Source organism: Stegostoma tigrinum, chromosome 16 (genome assembly GCF_030684315.1).
Source record: "Stegostoma tigrinum isolate sSteTig4 chromosome 16, sSteTig4.hap1, whole genome shotgun sequence".
In the NCBI taxonomy this organism is placed as follows: domain Eukaryota; kingdom Metazoa; phylum Chordata; class Chondrichthyes; order Orectolobiformes; family Stegostomatidae; genus Stegostoma; species Stegostoma tigrinum.
The window spans coordinates 3,115,209-3,142,647 of record NC_081369.1 but is presented as its reverse complement, the minus strand read 5'-3'; the positions used below and the strand labels follow the sequence as shown (position 1 = coordinate 3,142,647).

At 45.0% G+C, this 27,439-nt stretch overlaps 1 protein-coding gene across 1 annotated transcript in view; it reads right to left on the bottom strand.

Moving 5' to 3' along the window:
- Nucleotides 1-27,439, bottom strand: part of slc38a8a (solute carrier family 38 member 8a) — a 51,133-nt gene that overhangs the window by 21,085 nt on the left and 2,609 nt on the right. The window contains exons 2-5 of the mRNA XM_048546900.2: nucleotides 11,892-12,090; nucleotides 8,421-8,577; nucleotides 7,498-7,599; nucleotides 5,382-5,439 (exon numbers count right to left, since the gene is read on the bottom strand). Of these exons, the coding sequence (XP_048402857.2) occupies nucleotides 5,382-5,439; nucleotides 7,498-7,599; nucleotides 8,421-8,577; nucleotides 11,892-12,090 (516 nt within the window). The remainder of the gene's footprint in view (nucleotides 1-5,381; nucleotides 5,440-7,497; nucleotides 7,600-8,420; nucleotides 8,578-11,891; nucleotides 12,091-27,439) is intronic.

Genomic DNA, 27,439 nt, shown 5'->3' with positions numbered 1-27,439 from the left:
TTATACCCCCTAGTATTAGACATTTCAACTGAGAGAGAAAAGATTCTGAGGGTCAATCCTATCAACGCAGCCTATATACACATACGCACACACATAGACACACAGGCACACACACACATATTCACACACACACACTCACTCTCCCCCCCCCACACACACATACACACACAGACAGACACACAAAGACATGCACACTCACAAAGACACACACACACACACACACACACACACACACACACACACATTCACACTCTCACACACAGGCACACCCACATACACACATGTACACAGACACGCACACACACACAGACGTACACACAACCCCCAAACAGACATGGGCACACACACACACACACACACACACACACACACACACACACACACACACACTCGTACACACAGGCACACACACATACACACACAGACACGCGCACACCCCACACACACATAGACACACGCACACACACACAGACGCACACACATGTACACACATGTATTCGGTCTCTCTCATACACGCACACACACACGCATGCACAGACGCATACGCATGCACACACACCCAATACAATGATGACCAGATAATCTCTTTGCTTGAGGAATAAATCCTAGCGTGAGGGAAATACCCTACTCTTTTATAGACAGTGCCACGGGACGTTTTTCCCAACAGCTAGTTAACTGATAAGCAATTCCTTCAATATTTAGTCTACATAATGTGTTCAGATCCCTGGAGTGGGAGTTGAGTGCATGATCGAGTGAGGAGGAATGGATTGTGACGAGAGAATTCCAGAAAGCACACTATGATGGCTTCATATTAAATAATTATTATAAACTGGTGTTTAGAGGGGTGAAGATGGTGGAACTGTTTCTTGAAGTTGACAACAAAAAGCAGAACTGCTTTTTTATCGAGGTATTTCTCAGCAATTATGCGTCTTGTGATAAGTGTGTGTTTACTGGAGGTTCCCTGATACATTTCTGACTGCTAGGTTATAGAGTCATAGAGTTGCACAGCCCTGAACCAGACCCTCCAGTCCAACTCATCTATGCTGAGTAGATATCCTAAATTAACCTTAAGTTGCTTCTTCTGATTTGGAGGTTGCCTTACGTTTTCAAAGGCAACAAAAGGAAAGAGCTTCCCAGCTGAGCTCTCCAATTTTGAAATAAAAAACTCTCTTGTTGTGGTTGGTGTGTGGCACCTAGCTGGCCCAGTCTGATCCCAGATGGTCCTCCTGCAAAGTGTCCAGAAGAATCCTTGAGACTGTTCTCCATAAGGGAGCTAAATAGCCAAAAACGATCCCAGGCACATCTGTTTATACTTCATGACATCCTCTGCTGCACACTTAAGCATTAGACTGACAACTATTTGGCTGTTCCACATCGCATAATGTCATGCAGATTTACAGCGCAGAAAAAGGCCCATCAGCCCATCGAGTCTGAACTAGTTCCAGGTTTGGGTGGTTTTATTTTTCCTTCACATCCCCAGTTTTCAGGCCCAGAACTGTTCACTGTATTCCACCTGAGGTCTGCCTGATGCCTTGTGTAGTTTTGGTAAAACCTTTAAACTTTTATACACCATTCCCTTTGAAATGAAGGCAAACATTCCACATGCCTTCCCTACATGTTGTATCACAGAGTGTATCCAAGCAGCTCTTTTCGGATTTCATTATATATAGTTGACAACAGCAATTTGCTTAAATTTGGACATTTATTAAGTAATAATAAAGGATGAAAAGGAAAGGAACATTTATTAAGTAAATAAAAAGAATGAAAAAGAGGAAAAAACAATAAGTCTCATGCCCCTCTCCCCATCGGGGACCCCTCGATTGACAGCTGGTCTGGAAGCTTAGGTTCGTTCTTGGCACTATTCACAATCCTGGCCCGAGGTAAAGTCCAATAACTTGGAATGAAACTCTCTCTCTCTATCTTATACAGTGTAACAAACAGTCGGGCACAGAAAAAGAAAACTACAGAAGACAAAACTTCCAGCTAGTGCAGAAAAGAGCTACAGAAGAGCAAGCTGCAGGTATCATCGTCAGCCATAAAGGAATGTTCACAGGGCTCATTCAAGGCCATGCAGCTTGTCATGCATCATCTGGAGCTTTCCCAGCCTGTTTTCCCAATGTGTACAATCTACTTTCCAATGCAGCTCTCGAATATCATCACTGCCTTTCAGTCCTTCAGCCCATCCTATACACCATATTACCGGCTGAACTTGGATGCTAGCACTTTGTGATTTGTGCACGAAAATGCCTAAATTCATCTGTTCTGTACCTTTCTGCTATCTTTCTCAATTCAAATAATATTCAACTCTTATGTTCTTTCTGGCAAAGAGCAAAATCTCATACTTCCCATACTATATTCCATTTGCTAACTTTTGCACACTCATTTAACCTCTGCTGATTCTTTGTGCCATCTTCATTACTGGCCTTCCCATCTATTCTTGTTATCAGCAAACTTGGTGATAATACGTTCAATTTTTTCCTCTAATTCATTAACATCTGCTTGTTAGAAACCTTGTTGATTTAACAATGCGGAATTAAGAGCTAGAAATGACTGGTGGACTTTGGGAGAGCTTATGGCAAAAGTGGAAAAAAACCTGACAAAACAAGTTTTGTTTGTTTGTGAGACCAGGCCTGTTGGATAATTACAGGCTTGACTTTGATTAAGAAGGTCCCCACAGACTCAGCAATCCTCAGGGAGAGATATCAGGATTTCTGAAGAAGGGTCTCAACCTAAAATGTCAGCTTTCTTGCTCCTTTGATGCTGCTTGGCCTGCTGTGTTCATCCAGCTCTACACCTTGTTATCTCAGATCCCCAGGGAGAGCATTGTTTTTAAACAGAAGCAGAAGTTGGCCATTAATGAGATTAGTACCTGAGAATTGGTACTGGCAAGTCAGGAAGAGAGTCTATGTTCAACTTGGGGATGGTTGATTAATATAATTGAGACCTTAGGAAGAACTGATCAGATTATCAGGGAAGAAACAGAATTTTTTGTTTTTTTAGCTATGTTTTGTGGTGAGATGTTTCCAGGCTGCTGCTGAAGGAGCACGAAGATTTTAACCATTTTAACTCCCCCTCCCATTCCTCAGACGACATGTCCATCATGGGCCTCCTGCAATGCCACAATGATGTCACCTGAAGGTTGCAGGAACAGCAACTCATATTCCGCTTGGGAACCCTGCAGCTGAATAGTATCAATGTGGACTTCACAAGCTTCAAAATCTCCCCTCCGCCTACTGAATCCCAAAACCAGCCCAGTTCATCCCCTCCTCCCACTGCATCACAAAACCAGCCCAGCTCGTCCCCTCCCCCCACTGCATCCCAAAACCAGCCCAGCCTGTCTCCGCCTCCCTAACCTGCTCTTCCTCTCACCCATCCCTTCCTCCCACCTCAAGCCGCACCTCCATTTCTTACCTACTAACCTCATCCCACCTCTTTGACCTGTCCGTCTTCCCTGGACTGACCTACCCCCTCCCTACATCTCCACCTATACTCTCCTCTCCACCTATCTTATTTTCTCTCCATCTTCGGTCCGCCTCCCTCTCTCTCCCTATTTATTCCAGAACCCTCTCCCCATCCCTCTCTCTGATGAAGAGTCTAGGCCCGAAACGTCAGCTTTTGTGCTCCTGAGATGCTGCTTGGCCTGCTGTATTCATCCACCTTCACACTTTGTTATCTTGGATTCTCCAGCATCTGCAGTTCCCGTTATCACTCTCTCAAAGTCTACATGTCTTTCTTCTCCTATTCTAGAGTCATAACCACATTTCTTTCACTAATCTGGCTGTCAGAGATGTTTTCTCTGTGAAGTATTCTGTGAGGACTCTTAGCTCGAGGTTCTTTGGTACATGGTGGGATAAATGGTGCTTTCTTAGAGAGCTTAGCAATTTCTTGTGGGATCTATATGCTTATTTCTTAGATAACGGTTCACACTCTCCCTGATTTACAACGACCCTCTCCTTATATACCTTGGATGCCGTATCAATTTTCTTATGATAAGATTGGTCTGAGGTTGTCAACAGTGCTAACCACCGAGCCACCATTCCATCCCTCAATAAAGTGGCTAAGACGGTACTGGAATGATATGCCGTTATCAATTGATGCACAAAATCAGAAACTCATTCAGGGAGGTTATCTTGAAAATATATTAAATACAAATGAGGCCACAGTTGGTGTACTGTATACATTTCTTGTCACTACATTATCAGAAACAACAGTCAGAAATTCATGGGGAAACTTAACAGCGTTCATGAAGAGAGAAACAGAATTAACGTTTCGAATCCAGTGACCCATCTTCTGACCCATGTCCTGAAGATCCCTGTGGTTTTTAGTATTTTCCAGGTTCATAACACAATTTGCTGTTCTTTGTTTTACACAAGATGCGATTGGTTAGGGTACAAAGAAGATTTTGCAGGATACTGCCTGGCCTGGAGAGTGGGAGCTATCAGGAAAGATTGGATAGGCCGGGATTGCTTTCTTTGGCTCTGCAGAGTTTGAGCAGGGGCCTGATAGACTGGTGTAAGGTTCTGAGATTATGAGAATCATTGATAAGGTGGAGAGGATAGTGCCATTTTTTCCATCATTTGAGGGGCCAATAAAAAGGTGCATAGACTTAAATTTTGAGATCACAGTCTCAGAGGCGAGTTAAGGATAAATTGGTTTTTTAACCAGAAGTTCTTGAAACAGCAACTCCTGTAACACTAAAGCAATAATGGAGATATTCACTTCCATTGACATAGCATCCAGGGCTATGAGGACTGAGAATCATCAATTGGAAGTGAGAAAAATTGGGATTCTTTAATTCCTGACCTATTTCAGAGCATGGAGGATGGAGATAGTGATCCAGTTTCCACATCTGACCTAGGTACAAGAAATGCCCATCCTAGAAACAGACTGCATACTGTTCTGGAATATAGAGAATGTGCAGTCCCACTGATGCAAATCCAACTGGAGAATAAGAGATAGATTGATGGCTCACTTCTCCTTTTATCATTCATTAACGGGATGAGGGCGTCGCTGGCTGGGCAGCATTTGTAGCCCATCCCTAATTACCCAGGGGGCAATTAAAAGTCAAGCACATTGCTCTGGGTCTGGAGTCACACGTAGGCCAGATCAGGTAAGGATGGCAGTTTACTTCCCTAAAAAGCATTAGTGAATCACAGACTGGGGGGTGGGGGAGGGGGTTCCAACAACGGATTAATAGTTATCTTTTGACTCTTAATTCCAGATTTTCATTGAACGTAGATTCCACCATCAGCGACAGCAGGTTTCGAATGCGGGGCACCAGAACACTAACTGCGTCTCTGCATTAACCGTCAAGTGATAATACCATTAGGCCATCACTTCCCATTGTACCCTCTAGCCACCCTCAACCACAGCTCTCTTACCTGGAATCCAAAGCAAATTGTTGGCACGACGGTAAAAATGGCTGTCCACGAAGGAACACTGAGGGCAGAGAAACAAAATCATGTTTAATGTCAGTGTCCAGCATGGACCACAGCCCCAGTTTTCCAAGGACCCCAATCTATCCAATACCCTCCGGCCTGGGCAGTATCTTGATAGTTCTCTACCATACCCTGTCTACAGAAATCTCAAGATAATAAAATGTGAGGCTGGATGAACACAGCAGGCCAAGCAGCATCTCAGGAGCACAAAAGCTGACACTTCGGGCCTAGACCCTTCATCAGAGAGGGGGATGGGGAGAGGGAACTGGAATAAATAGGGAGAGAGGGGAAGGCGGACCGAAGATGGAGAGAAAAGAAGATAGGTGGAGAGAGTATAGGTGGGGAGGTAGGGAAGGGATAGGTCAGTCCAGGGAAGACGGACAGGTCAAGGAGGTGGGATGAGGTTAGTAGGTAGATGGGGGTGCGGCTTGGGGTGGGAGGAAGGGATGGGTGAGAGGAAGAACCGGTTAGGGAGGCAGAGACAGGTTGGACTGGTTTTGGGATGCAGTGGGTGGAGGGGAAGAGCTGGGCTGGTTGTGTGGTGCAGTGGGGGGAGGGGACGAACTGGGCTGGTGTCCGTCTTCCCTGGACTGACCTATCCCCTCCCTACCTCCCCACCTATACTCTCTCCACCTATCTTCTTTTCTCTCCATCTTCGGTCCGCCTCCCCCTCTCTCCCTATTTATTCCAGTTCCCTCTCCCCATCCCCCTCTCTGATGAAGGGTCTAGGCCCGAAACGTCAGCTTTTGTGCTCCTGAGATGCTGCTTGGCCTGCTGAGTTCATCCAGCCTCACATTTTATTATCTTGGAATTCTCCAGCATCTGCAGTTCCCATTGTCTCTGATACAGAAATCTCATCCTTTTGATCATGTCTGATAGATGCCTGCTACCTTATGCAACACAGTTAGTCAAATTGCAAACTGCCATTTAACCAGCTATTAATGGACCCACTCCACAGTTCAATTCTTTGATGAAACAACTTCTTTCTGTTACTTTTTTTTGTGTTATTTTTAACAGGCATTGTTTGGAGTGGATTCTGAGATTGTCAAAGCTGGTGCCGGTTGGGCAGAGCAATGCTAGCCTGGTGCTGGTGCCAATATAGTGGGTGCACTATCACCTCTGAGGTAGGAGGTTGTGTTACTGAAACATCCTTTTGGCCAAACTCGCTGAACAGGGCTATTTAGAAAGCCTGCAAAAGTTTACCAATTCCCCAGGGCAGGCCACATCATAAAGGTCACTTAAAATAAGGAACTAAATTTCTTAAACTGCATGGACGCAATTTATCCCTTTATTGGTGTTAGAGGATAAGTAATTGTGAGGCCCAGCAGAGACATACAAACCAGGCCACAGTTCTGTAATGACAAGATGTAGAGCTGGATGAACAGCAGGCCAATCAACATCATAGGAGCAGGAAAGCTTGATGTTTCGGGCCTAGGCCCTTCTTCTGAAATGTTGTAATGTTCTCTCAGCAAATAATATAATACTTACATTTAGGAATGTGAGATTGAACCTGGGTCCCTGGAGCTGTGAGGCAGCAGTGCTAATTACTGCCCCACTGAGCCACCTTAAACATCAGCCTAGAGTGCAGCTTTGTAGATTAATATTTCTTTGTCAAAGGTATTCAAGGTTATAGAGTCAAGGTAATAAAGGGCTGGAATTAACATATGGATGAGCTGAACATGAATAGTGGAAAAGGTTGAACTTACTTCAGTACCTTGTATGTGTGTTTTGATGGCTGATGTCTAGCACTATGTCCCTCACTGAGACAATCTTCTACTTTCTAACGCCTAATATTGGATAAATACCTTCATCACGGAGAATGAATTGATGTTAATGTGTATGAGACATGTTATCTAAATGCGTTATCAGAACTGGCCAACAAAACCCCACTAAAAATCATTGGAATTGATTCTGAATGCTTGGAGGTTTTATAACTCGATGATGTCCTTGTTGTGTTATTACAGTGTGGTGAGCTTTCATCGCAGATGTGACCATGTTACTTTGTGTTCCTCAGGTTTAATAGGCAAACCCACAGGGACTGAGCTTCCAGAGTTCTTACCTGGAGCTGTGCTGGTCTGGGATGAACCTGGAATCCATCATCAAATAGAATTTCACCACTACCATAATTGTGAGATATGTGGCTGCCAAAGTCCCCAGGATGCTGTGGGAGGGAAAAGATAAGTGAGGAAAGTTTCAATCAATCATGAGTCTCAGACAAAGAGATACACGCACGCACACGCGCACACCCACACACATGCACACACACACACACACACATTCACAAGTCAGTTTGTATGCAAATCGCAACACAATGCAGGGGGAAGGTAGCTGTTTGTAATCACAAGCATTGATCATATGTCAGCTCTTTCAAACTGCACTCCTGTATGGGATCACATGCGTAAATATAAGCATTCGTAAGTTGGGCATTAATAAATTGGGAACTGTCTGTACACATACAACATACAAACCTGCACATGCAAACACACATACACGTACTTCTATGTGCCTCTGATTAGCCCATCTCAATACTTTGCTGCAAGATATTTGGCCATTTCAGTAGATCTTTCACTGACTTTTGTGTAGGATTTTAGCAAAAGGGAGGTTGATAGGATGTGGAAAAGGTCATGAAGAGGTCATGTTTATTCCCCCCCACCCTCCCCCACTTCAAGGGGAATGAGAAAAGTGGACACTTCCCCCATGTTCTACACTCAGCAAGATAGGCACCAGCCCCTGGTCTGCTGGTGCTGAGGAAATGCAAGGGCATTCCCTGACCCCATTGGCTGGTGATGGCAGGGCAGCAATAAGCACATGCCAGTTCACCATGGGATCTGCCTGAAGAAGGTCCAGATTGCACCCATTTCCTCTTGGCCCCCGTTCAAGGCATGCAACCCTCGCCATCAGTTTGGCAATTTATCCAGCCCCCAACCCAAGTACAAGTCAATCTTGGCACAATGCCAGCACTGTCCACAAGGGTAGCCATACCTGCTGTACTTCTGAAAGCTGAGCTCCTCCGGGATTGATAATGGCAGGATGACAAAGAGGCAGATGACAGACAGTCCCAGACGATGGTCTGTGTACCAGGGCTGGGGCGTGTCCAAACTGTCTGCCATGGTTTCATTGCTCGCCATTGAGTCACACACTGAAACACAACAGAACCATCCTATCAGCTGCAAATGTTACCCTCCAGTATCCAACCATACAATGCGCTGTAGAGCCCCCTCGCACATTCCTGTATGTGGGAGAGAGATAAGAACCAAATCCTGCTCTGACTCTCATTTGCAGGGAGAAGCTGGAGCTCACTCAGCAAACTATAAAAAGCAACACTGGGGGACAAAGCTGGGCTGTAAGGTGTAAATAATGAGGACAGGCTGGAGGAATGTGGTTTATAATCTCTCTGAGCCAACTACGTCCCATTAAAAAGTGCAACCGTGTCTAATGGAAGGAAGTTTTAGCAACCAGAGCAGACCAAACTCCCAAAGTAAATTATGAAGATCTCATAGATCATAACTTGTTTTTTTAAAAGACAAGTTTAGGTGCTGTGGCCCAGATATGATTTGATTGGTCTGTCATTATGTTTTAATCAAAACATACTTTTTTCTTACAACACAGTTAAAATGCAACATAAAGAATTGCCATAACTTTAACTCTATTGAAATATTTATCAAGATGCTGTATTAGTTAATCAATAATCATCAACTATTCCAATGTAGGCAGCATCCCATAGACACACCCTTGGCAAAGGCAACTCAGCCACACTGTTTTTATTCTCACATGCTGCCTCTCTCCAGTCCAGTAAAAAGAAACAAAAAAAGAAACTAATCTGCCCCTTTAGATTTTTAATAGGGAGTCTCTCAGACTTGGCCTTGACCCTAACAGCGGAGAACTCAATCTTTCAGCTCCAACAACTCGCAAAAAATTACCAACTAACTGAAAGTCAAACTAATCGATGCAGTGTGGAGCTGGAGGGAGAGCACAGCAGGTCAGGTAGCGTCAGAGGAGTAGGAAAGTTGATATTTTAGGTTTACACCCTTCATCAGTAAAAGAAAAGTCTTTTGGCTCTGCATGAGCCTGACCCCTGCCCACTCATAATTCTTTTATCTTACTCTTAAACGAAAGACCCTCAGGGAGAACGCAAAACTGTTTACCAACTGCCTGTCTGAAGAAGATATTTTGGCACAGTTGTGACAAGCTCCCTTTGCAAGAGAAACAGGATAGAACACATCACTTAAAGATAGAGTAATGTCACAGCAGTGACGAGGAATCTCCAATTGGTGTCCATTCTCCTGCATTGACTTGGGGTCTGTTTGGGCAGTTGGAAGTAGGCACCCATTGGCAGGATGCCCCGGAAATGGGTTCCAACACCCAGGTCCCCTGACTACTGAATCTTATTTTTAATCAAAACACTGGGGAGATGCCATCCTGATGCGTCTCTTAACTTCACTGCAGCCTATCCTGACAGACGGCCCCCATTTAAATTTATTAATTCACAAGGTGCAGCCGTCAGCATCTGGGCCAATAGTTATTATCCACAGGGTTAGCTGAGAGCCACCCTATTAAGGACAGAGATTTTTGGCCTGGAGTCACATATAGGCCAGACTACCTTCCTGAAAGGGCATGAGTGAACCAGATGGGCTTCTAAATGACAATCAATAACTATCAGGCTTTTTTTTAAACTTCATATTTTAACTGAATGCGACTTTAAACTTCTACCACGGCCCCATAGCATTAGCCTGGGTTCTGGATGGCTAGTCCAGTGACATTGCCCACTATGTCACCACCTGCCTGTGATTGGCTGTCTGGTCTATAGAGACAGTCCTTCGTCTCCAATTGTATTAAGGAACTGTTGCCATGCCAACCAAGAGTGGAACTCTGTGAAAGCACAAATGAGGGCCTGTTAGTAAATGCGGAAGTAAGCCATTTGGCCCATCCACACTGGCCCTCCAAAGAACAGTCCACCCAGACCCAGCCCACCCCAACCTATCCCTGTAATCGTGCATTTCCCATGGCTAACCCGCCAAGCCTGCACATCCCTGGACTCTATGGGGAAATTTAGGGTGGCCAATCCAACCAAACCTGCACATCTTTGGACTGTGGGAGGAAACCGGAGCACCCAGAGGAAACCCACGCAGACAGGGGAGAATGTACAAATTCCACTCAGACAGTCGCCCGAGGGTGGAGTCAAACACAGGTTCCTGGCGCTGTGAGGCAGCAGTGCTAATCACTGAGCCACCGTGCCCACCGGTTTATTTTGGGCATAAGTTGGGAACACATTCTTCCTGTTCCAGGAGTAAAAATTGAGCCAATTATTTGTTCTGGTTTTGTTGGGAGGTGGCGGCGGGGTGGGGAGGGGGGGGTGTGCGGGGGCACAGTGACTTAGTGAGTTCGGACATAAGGACACAGGTTTAAAATTAGTGCCAAGCCTTTTGCCAGGGAATTTGGGAAACTGATTTTCTTGCTCCAAATACTGAAAGTTTGGAACTCTGCCCCTCAAAAGGCTATGAATTCTGGGTTCAATGTGGAGCTGCCAAGACCATATTTAAGAAAAATGTATTATTTGTCAATTTTGTTAAATGGAGCAAAGGCAAGGAACCGGGCAGGTGGGCCATGATTGAATTGAATGACATCATGGGCCTGAAGGATCTGAATGGCCTCCACCAATGTTTCTGCTGCACCAAATGAACACTTTTTCTGTTGGTACTTTGGGGGAAAAAAAGAGAGGATGGCCATGAGCTGACAGATGAGCTACCTGCTGTTGCTAAATGGGGCAATTAGTGGAAGGCAATCCAGCAAGAGGCTTTCGGCCCATCATGCGTGTACTGGTCATCAAGCATCTATTCTAAGTTCTGAAAAAAGATCACTCAACTCGAAACATTAACTCTCTTCCTCTCCACAGATGATGCCAGACCCGCTGAACTTTTCCAGAAATTTCTGGGCTCTTTCTTTATGACGGCGTTCACAGTTCTTTTGGTTGTTTTTATCAAGTGCCTGTTCACTTTGGTCCCTTTTTCCAGCACTTGGCTGTAGACTGATAAACGTCAAATGTTCATCCACTGTAAATATTTCTTCAACTTTGTGAGGATTCCTACCTCCAACACCCTTGGTCCACCATTCTAGGTGGATTTTAAAAATTGTCTCCCTTAAATCCTCTCTAAATCTCCAGTCTTCACCTTAAATCGATGGCACCTATATTTTAGGCATCATTGTTAAGGAGTAAAAGTTATTCTCTATCTACCTTAGCAATGCCCCCTATAATTTTGCAGATCTATATTAGGTCCATCCTGCACTCTGCTCTAAGAAAACAGCCCCAGCATCTCCAGTCTCCCTTCATAGCAGCATTGCTGCAGCTGGGCAACATTACAGTGAATCTGCCTCTACACCTTGTCTCTAGCCCTTCCCAATGCAGACCTCTTGGAGACAATGGACATTCAGTGCTCAGCCCCTGATCACACCCACGTTTGCTCAGCTGATCTTCAACGACGACGAGAAATGCGATTGAGATCATGAAGACGTTGAAGACAAAGCAGATCTCACAGAGTCTCCCAATGGTGGGCCCACAGGTTTCTTTCACCACTCCCTGGTAGGTGGGCTGTTGGCTGATTGAAGAGCAGTAACCAAGGATCACCAGGCCGCTGATGAGGAAGATGAGGGAAACCTGGAAAGAGAGATGCCTGAAAACCGTCAACTCGCAAATAAGGCCTGATGGAGCTCACCTGATGAAAGTGAATGTCGCTCAGGGAATAGAAATAGGGGCACATTGTGATTGGGCCGTCTGATGTGTGAGGGACGTTTGTGTGGAGGATTAACTCTATCCTTCTGCACAGGTCCAGTGAGAACAGGACCCAGTTAGATGCAACACAGTGAGGGAAACAAACTCTAACCTGCGGGAAGGACTCACAATCGAATGGTTGATTCCCCATTTAAGGAACGGTTGTGGCCAAATGGTAATGTCATTGGACTAATAATCCAGAGCCTCGGCTAATGATTCAAATCCCAATTGGAATTCCCAATCCCAAATGGGTTCAAAATTTAAATTAAATAAAATCTAAATCTCGTTTAATTGTAGCCATTGATGTAAAAATGCATCTGGTTTACAGCTTTTCTTTAGGGAAGGAAATTTGCAACCCTTACCTGGTCTGGCCTATGTGACTCCAAACCCACAGCACAGCCCTCTGGACAATCATGAATGGATGAAATGCCGCATCTCATAAATGAATTGAAAGAAGATTCCTGCATGAGCCATCTTGTATCATCTCTGATTGTAATTGCCAATAGATGTAGGCAATGAGCAAATGATTTTGGCTCTCAAGCTCCCACAAACATCAGTGGGACAGAGAATCAGTTTTAGGTGACCCTCTCCTTGGTCCCCAGTGTAATATATCAGACGTTTTGAAACTTTATGACTTTGCGCCACAGTGTTTAGCGCTCAGAGAAGACTCAATTACAATCTCAACGCAGTAGAATTTGGCTTGACGTCCCACTGCAAAGATGAGGTAGTGAAAAATCTAGACTGAGTTCACTGCATTACTCAGGAAGTCTTACACTGTCAGCAGAGCTGTTCAGTTGAGACCTTTAAACAGGGGTCTGGATGTAAAAGGTTTCACAGCATGATTTAAAGGAGAGCATATCAATTCACTCCAAGACATTGTCAATGTTTATCCCTCAACCAACAGCTAAAACTGATTCTCCATCCCACTGACATTTGTGGGAGCTTGAGGACAGAAATCATTTGTCCATTGGCCATGTTTATTCAACAGTCCTCATTTGGACTTCACCTTAGAAAGGATATATTGGCCTTGGAGTGAGTGGAAAACAAGAATGAAAACCCGACATCAGGGGTAAATTATTGGGAAGACTTTGTACAAATAGGTTTTCTCTAGATTTTAGAACGTTAAGTGGTGATATGATCAAAGTCTTCAAGACCAAGGTAGATAAGCTATTTCCATTGGTTGGGGATTCTAGAGCTCGGGTGCACTGTCTGAGACAGATGGACATTAGGAGAGATGTTAGGAAACACTTCTGCTGCAATGGATGGTTGAGGTTAGAACTGTCTTGTAAAAATGGCAGTTGATGTGAAATCAGTTGTTAGTTTTAAATCTGAGGTACATAATCTTTTGCTAATGGCTGCCACCTATTTTGATGCATTGAAACGGATGCGTAAGAAAAGAATGCAGAAGTTTTACTCCATTTATACAGAGCCCTGGTAAGGCCACCCGCAGCAGACAGTGCAGGTTTGATCACCTTATCCAGAAGACAATATACTTGCCACGGAGAGAGTTTACTAGATGGGATTATAGTGATGAATGAGTTACCCTTTGAGGAGAGGTTGAGGAGACTAAGTCTCTATTCCTTAAATTTCGGAAGATGAAACATATAAAATTCTCAAACAGTGCAGCATAGCCAATGATCAGAAATGTTTCTCCTGGCTGGACAATCTGAAACACGAGGATTACAGTCTCAGAATGAGAGGTTACCATTTGAGGCTGAGATAAGGAGAAATTTCTTCATTCAAAGAGTTGGGTTATCTTTGGAAATCTCCACCCAGAGCGATGTGGATGGTAGTTTGTTGAGCATATGTAAGGCAGCGGTCAATAGGTTATGTTTGTGGGGTTAGTAAGTGATCAAGGAATTCTAAGGTCAGTGTGACTGTGGAGTTGAGGGAGAAGATCAGCCATGATCAGGTTGAAAGGTTTAGATGACCTAATCCAGCTTCAATTTCTAATACTCATTTCATAGGACAGAATCGTAGAATGATAGAATCCGTACAAGACCGGATGAGGCCATTTGGCCCATCAGGTTTGCACTGAGCCTCTGAAAAGCATCCCACCCAGACCCAGTACCGCCACCTCAGCCCCATAATGTTGCTTTTCCATGGCTAACCCACCATGCCTGCACATCCCTGGGCACTTGATAATGGATCATTCTCCCATACCTAATGTCAGACTCACTGGTCTATAATTCTCTTTTCTCAATACCTCCCTTTTTAAATAGCAGGGTGACATTAGTTACCTTCCAATTTATTATGAAGCCTAAAGAATCTTGGAAGATAATTAACAATGCATGCAATATTTCTAGGGCAACTTCCTTATGTACGCGGAGATGTAGATTATTAGGCCCTTGGGCTTTTTCTGTCTTTTAATCACATCAATTTCCCCAACACAGAGATGTTTCTCAGGAGGCATGGTGGCTAAGTGGTTAACGCAGCTCAAGGGGTCTGGATTCAATTGTCTGCGTAGAGTTTGCACATTCTCCCCGTGTCCGCGTGGGCCTCCGCTGGGTGCTCCAGTTCCCTTCCACAGTCCAAACATGTGCAGGTCAGGTGGACTTGGCCATGTTAAAACCTCGTAAGGATACTAATTCACAGGGTAAGCCATTATTTATACTGTATGAGAGAAGAATGCAGATTTGTTGACAAGTGGACCGTGATTGGTACGGGCATCATCACATGCACAAGTTAATGACGATTGACAGTTAACTGCCAATCTTTGTACATACAGTGTACCTGTTTCAACCCAACAAAATAAGCGACAGCCATTCCCCAGATCATTTGTCAAGGCAATGCTTTGAACACTCAGAAGTCGGCTTGTCTGGTGTAAAATGTAAGCCTGGTAGTTGGCTGTAATAATCATTAACTTACATAGGAACATGGAAGCATAGGAACAAGTGTATGCCATTCAGTCCCTCAGAACTATTGGACCATTCAGTGAGATCGTAACTGATCTGTGGCCTAACTCCACATACCTGCCTTTGGCCCATATCCCTTAGCTCATTTGCTTAGCAGAAGATTATGCCCCTCAGATTGAAAGTTAACAACTGATCTCACATTGACTACTATTTGTGTAATAGAGTTCCAACCTCAACCCCTTTTGTGTGCAGAAGTTACAAAAGCTAGGATGCTATTTGCCTTCACAATTGCTGTGGTATCTGCAGATTGACTTTTTGTGAGCCAAGTACAAGGACATTCTGGTCAGTCCAAATCCAAACATTCCCCGGTCTCCCATTATTCAATAAATGTTCTACTTTTCTTATTTTCTACCAGCACAAATATCGTCATTGTATTCTCCTGTTTCCTTTCGGTTTCCCTTATGTAATGCTTTTGGCAGTCTTCAGATGGTATCTTGTAAGTAACCTTGGTTCTTTTAGCCGGGGTTGTTGGATTCTTTTTTCTCGTCACTTCCACTGGGATAAAGTAACCGTACTGGGACAAGAGACAACCAGACATGCAAGGGGATTTCTGGGAGCCTGGTTCACAACACGGGACCGCAATAACAAACACATAGAGATAGACCCCATATACAGGCCACTGCTAAAACAACAGAGCCGGATGTGACACTACACCAGAGGATCATACAAATTCAGAACGGAGCAGAACACCAGTGCTTCGATTAGAGGTCACGCTGATGATGTTGCCTAGAACGGTAATCAAATGTCTGCATGCCACAGAACAGACAATTCGGCAAGCTAACAAACAACTACAAGGAAATAATTATTTGGCTGGAGAGGTAATGTAGGAGAGATGACGTCACATTTCCTTGGGCAATATTCAGATATGAGGGAGGGCTGGGTTATAAATGTTGCATCTGTCTAATGCTGGCTCTGCGTCCTCACGGGGCAAAAACATTGGTGCGGGGGAAACTTTGAACAAATCTGAAGGGCTGAAAAGCATCTAGATGGAGCAACAGAGAGGAGACAAGGAGGGGGCAAACAGCACAATACAAACAAGGAGTAGGCCATTCAGCCCATCAAGCTTGCTCCACCATTCAGTAAGATCCCTCAATCTGATTGTAACTTGATAGCTGCAGTGTGACAATATTACAGCTTCAAGAATAACATTTTGCTTTTTTTTAATGAAGAGAGGTTGAGACAGAGATGCCGAGGTGCCTCTTGCTCGCGAATAAGGTAAACAGCTTGTGAGGCTGTGGGTTTTTTTCAAAAAACTTAGAACAACAGAGGCAGCATGAATGGGTGGAGTCAGGTTCCCACAGATCCAGTGTTTTAATTTAACTTTCAGTAGTTGCGGTTTTTGAAATTGTTTGTGAAAGCTGTCATACATCTTTCCCTCTACAGCTAAACTCTTGGGCTCTCCCTTGCTCTCTGCCAGAATTTTCTGTTGGTCTTCTCTCCTGGACTGGACAAACATTGCATGTGAGACAATCTATTTTTACTGAATTTGTCTTTGCCAAGGGTATGTTTAAGGGATGTTACTACATTGGAACAGTTGCTGTTTGGTAATTAAATAATCTAATATTCGGTTAAGTTTTACAATGGAGTTAAAATTATAAAAATTTGCCTTTTTCTTTTGTTTGTGTTTTAACCAGGGGTAAGGATAAAGTGTCTTGCTTCAAGCCAACAATGTGACCAATCGGATTACATCTGGAAAACAGCACCTGATACTGGGCCTTTATATAAGATAAAAGTCAGGGCTATCCCCTTGATATAGTTGAAGGGGGTTCAGTCTGGTCCATAACAGTATAATACCTACCCTTAAAAAAACTTCCATCCCCTTGTTTAACAAGCAGCTTTCCACCTCTGCCTTAAAATTGGTCAAGCACTTTGCTTCCCACACCTACTGAGGAAGAAAGTTCCTAAGCCTCACAACCGCCTGAGAGAGAAAACAGAAGTGTCACGTCATCTCTATTTTCAGTCGCAGGACAATGGTTACTAAACAGTGACTCCTACTCCTAGATTTTCCCACCACAGGAAATATTGTCTCCACATATACCTTGTGAGCAGAACAAACAATTGTGTGTAGTAGGTAGACCGACAAACACAAACACACACATACGCACACACTCGCACATACACACACACACACACACACACACACACACTCGCACATACACACACCCATCAGTAACACACACACACATCCATCAATAACACACACACACACACACTCGCATGTATACAGACAGAGACACACACACGCACCCAACAATAACACACACACATACACACGCACACACATACAAAGACACACACACATCCATAACACACACACATACACACACACGCGCGCGCATGTACACAGACAGTCACACACATACACACAGACATACACACACCCATCAATAACACACACACACACACACACTCGCTCGCACATATACAGACACACAGACATGTGAACACACACACAATAATAACACACACACGCAGACACATGCACACACACACATACACACACATGTGAACACACACACAATAATAACACACACACGCAGACACATGCACACACACACACACACACACACACACACACATACACACACACTCGCACTTACACACTCTGGCACATGCACACACCCATCAGTAATACACACATACACACATCCATCAATAACACACACACACACTCGCACGTATACAGACAGACACACACACGCACCCAACAATAACACACGCACACATATGCATGCACACACATACAAAGACACACACACACACACACACACACGCACACGCACATGCGCATGCGCATGTACACAGACAGTCACACACATACACACAGGCACACACACCCATCAATAACACACACACATATACACACGCACACATACAGACACATAGACATGTGAACACACACACACAATAATAACACACATGCACACAGACACATGCACACACACACACACACACACACACACACACACACGTGCACGCACATATACTTGCACATATACAGACACACAGACATGTGAACACACACACACAATAATAACACACACATGCAGACACATGCACACACACACACACACACACACACACACACACTTGCACATACACACACCCATCAGTAACACACACACACACACTCGCATGTATACAGACAGACACACACACGCACCCAACAATAACACACACACACATACACACGCACACACATACAAAGACACATACACATACACACATGCACACACATCCATAACACACAAACATACACACGCACACGCGCATGTACATAGACAGTCACACACATACACACAGACACACACACACACTCGCACATATACAGACACATAGACATGTGAACACACACACACAATAATAACACACACACGCAGACACATGCACACACACACACACATACACACACACACATACACAAACACTCGCACATACACACACCCATCAGTGACACACACACACACACACACTCGCATGTATACAGACAGACACACACACGCACCCAACAATAACACACACACACATACACACGCACACACATACAAAGACACACACACATACACACATGCACACACATCCATAACACACAAACATACACACGCACACGCGCATGTACATAGACAGTCACACACATACACACAGACACACACACACACACTCGCACATATACAGACACATAGACATGTGAACACACACACAATAATAACACACACACGCAGATACATGCACACACACACATACACACACACACACACACACTCGCACATACACACACACATACAAACACACACACACACACTCGCACATACACACACCCATCAGTAACACACACACACGCATCCATCAATAACACACACACACACACACTCGCACGTATACAGACAGACAGACACACGCACCCAACAATAACACACACACACACATACACAGGCACACGCATACAAAGACACACACATACACACACACACACGCACGCGCATGTACACAGACAGTCACACACGTACACACAGACACACACACACACCTATCAATAACACACACACACACACACACTCGCACATATACAGACACACAGACATGTGAACACACACACACACAATAATAACACACACATGCAGACACATGCACACCCACACACACACACACATACACACACACTCGCACTTACACACACTCGCACATGCACACACCCATCAGTAACACACACATACACACATCCATCAATAACACACACACACACATGCACGTATACAGACAGACACACACACGCACCCAACAATAACACACACACATACACATGCACACACATACAAAGACACACACATACACACATGCACACACATCCATAACACACACACACACGCACACACGCATGTACACAGTCACACACATACACACAGACACACACATATACCCATCAATAACACACACACACACACACACACACACACGCAGCACACACACACACATACACTTGCACATATACAGACACAAAAACGTGAACACACACACACAATAATAACACACACGCAGACACATACACACACACACACACATCCATAACACACACACACACAAACGTGCGAGCGCGCACGCGCATGTACACAGACAATCACACACATACACACACACACTCGCACATATACAGACACGTGAACACACACACACGCAGACGCATACACACACACACACACACACAGACACACACACGCACACAGACACAGACACACACACACTCACACATGCACACAAATGTGCGTAGTTAGACCAACAAACACACACATACACACACACAAAGACACACACACATACATCAATAATGCACACACACACACTCGCACGTACACAGGCAGACAGACACACACACACACCCATCAATAACACACACGCACATCCATCAATGACACACACACACACGCACGTATACAGACACGTGAACACACACACACAATAATAACACACACACGCAGACACATGCACACACACACACATACACACACACACACACACACACACACATCCATCAATAAGACACACACACTTGCACGTATACAGACAGACACACACACGCACCCAACAATAACACACACACATACACACGCACACACATACAAAGACACATACACACACACACATGCACACACACACATCCATAACACACACAGACACGCACACGCGCACATACACAGACAAACATACACACACACACCCCTCAATAACACCCACACCACACACACACACACACACACACAGAGACTTGCATGTATACAGACACACAGACATGCCACCACACACACACACACCCAACAATAACACACACACGCAGACACATGCACACACACACACCAATAACACACACGCATACACACACTCACATGTATACAGACACACAGACACGTGGACACACACGCCTAACAATAACACACACACACACACACACACACACACACACACACACACACACACACACACACACAGAGGCACATGCACACAGACACAGACAAGCACACAGACACAGACACACACCCAACAATAACACACACACACATGCACATATGCACACAGACACAGACACACACACACACTTACACGTATACATACAGACAGACACACACACATACAACAATAACACACACAAACGCATACAAACACATACACACACGCACATGCACACAGACACACACACCTCTGCCTTAAAATTAGTCAAGCACTTTGCTTCCCACACCTACTGAGGAAGAAAGTTCCTAAGCCTCACAACCGCCTGAGAGAGAAAACAGAAGTGTCACGTCATCTCTATTTTCAGTCGCAGGACAATGGTTACTAAACAGTGACTCCTACTCCTAGATTTTCCCACCACAGGAAATATCGTCTCCACATATACCTTGTGAGCAGAACAAACAATTGTGTGTAGTAGGTAGACCGACAAACACAAACACACACACACACGCACACACTCGCACATACACACACACACACTTACACGTATACATACAGACAGACACACACACATACAACAATAACACACACAAACAGATACAAACACATACACACATGCACATGCACATAGACACACACACCACACACACATACCCATCAATAACACACACATACACTCGCACATATACGGACAGACAGACACACAAACACACCCAACAATAACACACACACACACACACACACACACACACACACACACACATACACACACACACACACACACACACACACACACACACAGACACACACACACACACACACACACACACACACACACACACACACACACACAGACACACACACACGTGCACACACATGAATTATTTCTTTCAGGATGTTTATGTAGTTGCAGATACATTATGTTTGCTCAAACAAAGCCTGATCCAAGTTTAAATCACAGACAGATCATGAACACCTCACTCCTAAAATGCATTGTCTGACCTGAGATGTCACCTCTTGTACACATTGATAAAACCTTTATTTATCTCAGGACAATGATTTGAGAGGAATCTGCATTTTGCATTTTAATCAGTAGGCTCCTTGCAAACTGATTAAAAAGTCAACACAGACAGCCAGTTTTAGGGATGTTACCTTGTTGCTTATAAATTCTGTGTCTTATACCCTGTTTCTCACACTACACCTAAGGAAGGTGTGACGGTCAGAAAGCTGGCATTTTCCAGTAAACCTGTATCAGTGATAATGGGAACTGCAGATGCTGGAGAATCCAAGATAATAAAGTGTGAAGCTGGATGAACACAGCAGGCCAAGCAGCATCTCAGGAGCACAAAAGCTGACGTTTCGGGCCTAGACCCTTCATCAGAGAGGGGGATGGGGTGAGGGTTCTGGAATAAATAGGGAGAGAGGGGGAGGTGGACCAAAGATGGAGAGAAAAGAAGATAGGTAGTGAGGAGAGTATAGGTGAGGAGGTAGGGAGGGGATAGGTCAGTCCAGGGAAAAGGGACAGGTCAAGGAGGCGGGATGAGGTTAGTAGGTAGGAAATGGATGTGAGGCTTGAGGTGGGAGGAAGGGATGGGTGAGAGGAAGAACAGGCTAGGGAAGCGGAGACAGGCTGGGCTGGTTTTGGAATGCAGTGGGGGAGGGGTCGAGCTGGGCTGGTTTTGTGATGCAGAACACAACTCATGTTCCGCTTGGGAACCCTGCAGCCCAATGGCATCAATGTGGACTTCACAAGCTTCAAAATCTCCCCTTCCCCCACTGCATCCCACAACCTGCCCAGTTCTTCCCCTCCCACCACTGCATCACAAAACCAGCCCAGCCTGTCTCCGCTTCCCTAGCCTGTTCTTCCTCTCACCCATCCTTTCCTCCCACCTCAAGCCACACCTCCGTTTCCTACCTACTAACCTCATCCCACCTCCTTGACCTGTCCGTCTTCCCTGGACTGACCTATCCCCTCCCTACCTCCCCATCCATGCTCTCCTCTCCACCTATCTTCTTTTCTCTCCATCTTCGGTCCACCTCCCCCTCTCTCCCTATTTATTCCAGTTCCCTGTCCCTATCCCTCTCTCTGATGAAGGGTCTAGGCCTGAAACGTCAGCTTTTGTGCTCCTGAGATGCTGCTTGGCCTGCTGTGTTCATCCAGCTCCACACTTTGTTATCTTATTTTCCAGTAAACCTGTTGGATTATAACTTTAATTTTTGACCTTGTCCACCCCAGTCCAACACTGGCATCTCCACATCTTGAAACTTTTCAAGAAGGCGTTGGATATAAATCTTAGGGCTCACAGGGTCAAAGATTAGGTGGCAAAAGTGGGAACAGGGGTCTGTGCAGGTTCAAAGGGCCATGAGTTACTGCTCATATTTTCTATGTTTCTATATTTCTGCATATGGAGCTGTTTCTGGAAGTAATGCTTAATGCACAGTTCATGAGGTGCAAGTATATGTTTCCAAATGGGGTTATGATATAGCAGCTGTGAGGACAGCTGGCAAGAAGCAAACATGAATAAAACAGTCCTGGCTCCAAAGCCCTCAGAGGAGGGATACAGATGGAGAAAACAGTGAGGGGAAGGGGCAGTGATAACACACTGATGAAGAGAGATGTGAAGCTGTACAAAGGCTGGCACACAGGAATTATTCAAAGTCTGAAGCACTTTGCATCAGGTTAAATGTCAAGCTATTGCAGGAGAGGTGGTCTTGTGGCACAGTGGATAGGCTCCTAACTTCTAGGCTCAGCTCAGGAACTTGGCGATAAGGCAAGGTACATTTATAACATTGCAAACGAGTTTGTCTGGCTGTAAAGCTTGCTGTATTCCCAAAGGTCAGTTATCCTGAAGTCAGCAACAGTAACCACTGCAATGCTTTGCCCAGATTAATCATGGTCATGGTATTCTATGGCCAACAACACCCTCTGGTCGAGTTAAAGCAATTTGTAGGAGAATTCTGACGCCTTGTCGTGACAAAGGAAAAGCCAAAGTAAAGGGAAAGGGGGTGCCCGAACTGCCGAAACATGACCAATAGGAACCAGCCGAATGAGGAAGGAGAGGGTGCTGAAATCCAGATCCAGAGGTGAGGACTTGGAAAGGAAAGCAGCTAATAAGCAATGGTAGAGGTGCTATATGCAAAAGCGAAACATCTTCCAAAATGAGAGAGACAGCTGGAGTGCCCTGGATGGTGGAGCAACTAGAGAGCACAAGATGCAAGTTGGTTGCCATGGCACTGAGACTGGACCAGGAGCAAATGAGTAACAGGTTGTATGTCGACAGTAGGGGGCAATATTGCACCATGTTAGAAAATTGTGGATCCCCATTCTGTAGAGTGCTATGACAGGACTGAAAACCTCTTATTTAATGAAATTAAACAGCTCTCACTTAAAAGGGGAAGGACACAACCACGTGTCAACCGCAAATCTCTGATATCCCCCATGATACATGTTCTTGAATTTCCAGCAGAGTTTAAAGTTCAGTTTTCGCCTCTCCTATCTGGGTAGACTCATCTGAGGACTCAGGATCTTGGAAGACATTTAAGTCTTTGCCCAGAAATTCCTGAGGTCCGGAAAAAAATCATCCCGGGGACAGAAAATAATCTCATCTCTGCACACACACACACACACACACACACACACACACACACACACACACACACACAGATGCAAGTCTTTTTGTTAGGCTGACCTTTAAGCTTGCTTCAGTTCTGATAGTCCAGCAATAGTTGGGTGTCCAGCCTATAGAGTTTGTCTCATATGGAGCATTTAGTAGTGCTTAAGTGAACCAGAGAGATGAGTTGTTGGGGGGGGGTTTGCTCCCTTCCAGAATGAACTTTATCCATGTTCTTTTTAATTCAATCACGGGATGAGGGCATTGCTGTCTAGGCAGCATTTCTTGCCCAGAGGGCAGTTAAGAGTCAAGCACATAGCTGTGGGTCTGGAGTCACATGTAGGCCAGACCAGGTAAGCAGAGATAGTCAGATACTTCAACTGAGCACAAAAGATTGTTGAGGTTAAAATAAGATCAGCCAAGATTGAATTGAATGGTAGAGCAGGCTGGAAGGGCCGCGTGGCCTACCATTGCTCCTTAGTCGTAACTGTTGAGATTCATTCCTTGTGCTTAATCAAAAAGATCTTTTGTCAAAGGGATCTCGTGACTGGAGGATTGAGACAACTGAGGGACTTGCAAGAAAAGATGCTGGCAAGTTTAACTAAGTTGAATGCTCAGGTTGGTGGCCAAAAGGTGAAGGTTTTGAACTGATAAAATGAAGTGAAAGCATTTTTTTATTGACTCGTGGGACATGACCATCACTTGCCGGGCCTGCGATTATTGCACATCCCTAGTTGCCCTTGGTAGTGGTGAGCTGCCTTCTTGAACCGTTGCAGTCCCGTGTGCTGTGGTTTGACCCACAATATCATGAGGGAGGGAATTCCAGGATTTTGACCAAATGACAATAAAGGAATGGTGATATATTTCCAAGTCAGGATGGTGAGTTGCAGGATGGGAAATTACAGGTCATGCTGTTCCCATGTGTCTGCTGCCCTTGTCTTTTTAGATGGAAGTGGTCATGGGTTTGGAAGGTGTTGTCTGAGGGTCTTTGGTGAGTGTCTGCAGTGCATCTTATAGACAGTACACACTGCTGCTACTGACCATCAGTGGTGGAGGGAGTGGATGTTTGTGGATGTAGTTCCAATCAAGTGGGCTGCTATGTCCTGGATGGTGTAAATTTTGTTGAGTGTTGTTGGAGCTGTGCCCATCCAGGAAAGTGGGGAGGTGGGGCAGTATTCCATCACACTCCTGACTTGTGCCTTTTTGATAATGGACAGTTTTTGGGAGTCAAGAGGTGGGTTAATCATTGCAGTATTCCTAACTGTTGACCTGTTCTTGCAGCCCTGTACTTACACAGCTTGCCCAGTTGAGTTTCTGCTCAATGGTAATCCCTAAGATGTTGACAGTGGGGGATTCAGTGAGGAAAATGTCAAAGGGCATGGTTAGATTGTCTGTGATTGGAGACAGTCATTGCCTGGCATTTGTGTGACAAAAATGTTACCTGCCATTTTTCAATCCAAACCTGGATATTGTCCAGATCTTGTTGCATTTGGACATTAACTGCTTCAGTATCTGAGGAGTCGCAAATGGTGCTGAACATTGCGCAATCATTGGCGAACATCCCCACTTCTGACCTTGTGATGGAAGGAAGGTCATGGATGAAGTTGTTGTACAATAAGAAATCACACATAATCATTGTGGCTCTGAACCTGAGCACTGCGGAAGAAAATGCACATCGAACTCACAAAGATCATCCTGCACTGCAAATTGGAAATCTCTTAATTTTCAGGGTAGACATACACTGCAAAGCTTCAATAGATTATGGTGACCTTTCTTTCACTCCAATCTCAAGACAGAACGAGAAGATATCCTTATGACAATGAAGTTTGATGCTCTCTTAAATATTTTGAAGATAATGAAGTATTTGGAGGGAGCTTGGAGGTTTTACTAAGTTGCCAGGTGAGCACCAAGTAGTTTTAATGCATGACTTAGTACAGAAACCAGACTAAAGAGAGGTCCCTCACCTGGAGTTTTGAAATGGAACGAAAGATATTGACGTTAGAATAGACTCCTCCACAGCTGGCAGATTAATCGAGATAGCCTTTTAGACGTTTTTGACCACATATTCATGGGCATGGAAACCAAATGACATTAAAGTCACGTTTTCAGCGGAGCTGTTAACTTTCAGAGAGAGTTCTTTCTGAAACTGCTCACGGAAGCAGCAGATGTAGAAACAAAATTGAAAAACAAAATGGCTCCAAGGTGTGAATGATGTTTCAAGGCTGTGGTACAGAACAAAGGAACAGCGTCTGTGATTAAGGGTTTGGGGCCCAATTAAGCAGAAAGAACCTGAGGTACTAAGTTGGAGAATGAGAATGTGAGCGGACACAACAGAAATGTCAGAGATATCGCATCGAAGACTAATATGCTAGAACAGGCACTCAGATTACGTAAGTGACACTGGGATTAGTGACTGAAGGAATTGGAAAACTGTTGGACTTGCAGAAAATGCTGCGAGCAAGTTTAACTTAGTTGAATGTCGGGATGATGGCCACGAAGTGAGGTGAAAGAGATCTGAAGCCTGGAGTCTGGGTCTTGGGTCTTGGAGCCTGGAACCTGGAACCTGGGGCCAGGAAACCTGGGCCTGGAGCCTGGGACCCGGACCCTGGGGCCTGCGTCCTGGAACCTGCGGCCTGGAGGCTGGGGCCTGGAGGCTGGGAATCTGTAACCCAGGTCTGGGGGCCTGATGCTTGGAGCCTGGATCCTGGGGCCTAGAGCCTGTGTCCTCGAGCCTGGGACCTGAAGCCTGGGGCCTGGAGCATGGGGCCTAGAACTTGGGTCCTGGAGCCTGAGGCCTGGACCCTGGAGGCTGGGACCTCCAGGCTGGAACCTGTGGCCTGGATCTGGGGGCCTGACGCTTGGGGCGTGGATCCTGGAGCCTAGGGCCTGGAACTGGAGCCTGGGCCCTGGGACCTGTGTCCGGGTCTTGGGCCCAAGGCCTGGAGCCTGAGGCTGACAGTTGGGTTGGAGCTTCTCTTCTATCCCAATCCTCACTGTGGGAGGTTTATAGTCATTGCAATCAATTTCTGTTGCAATCTCTCAACCTCACTAGCCAAACACGTGCAGGCTGAAACTACAAATCCAATCAGGCTTTGATTGAGTCATATCACTGTTTGAATAATCCCTCAGAGATCTTCAGTTTTATCCCAACCTGTCCATCGACGAGTTCAATTCATTTTAAAACTCAGTGAAAATAAGATGTTGGTAATCCATTGAAATGTAAGATTGTCACAGTGCCATATCTCGTTTACAAATCTGGTTCCAGGAGGA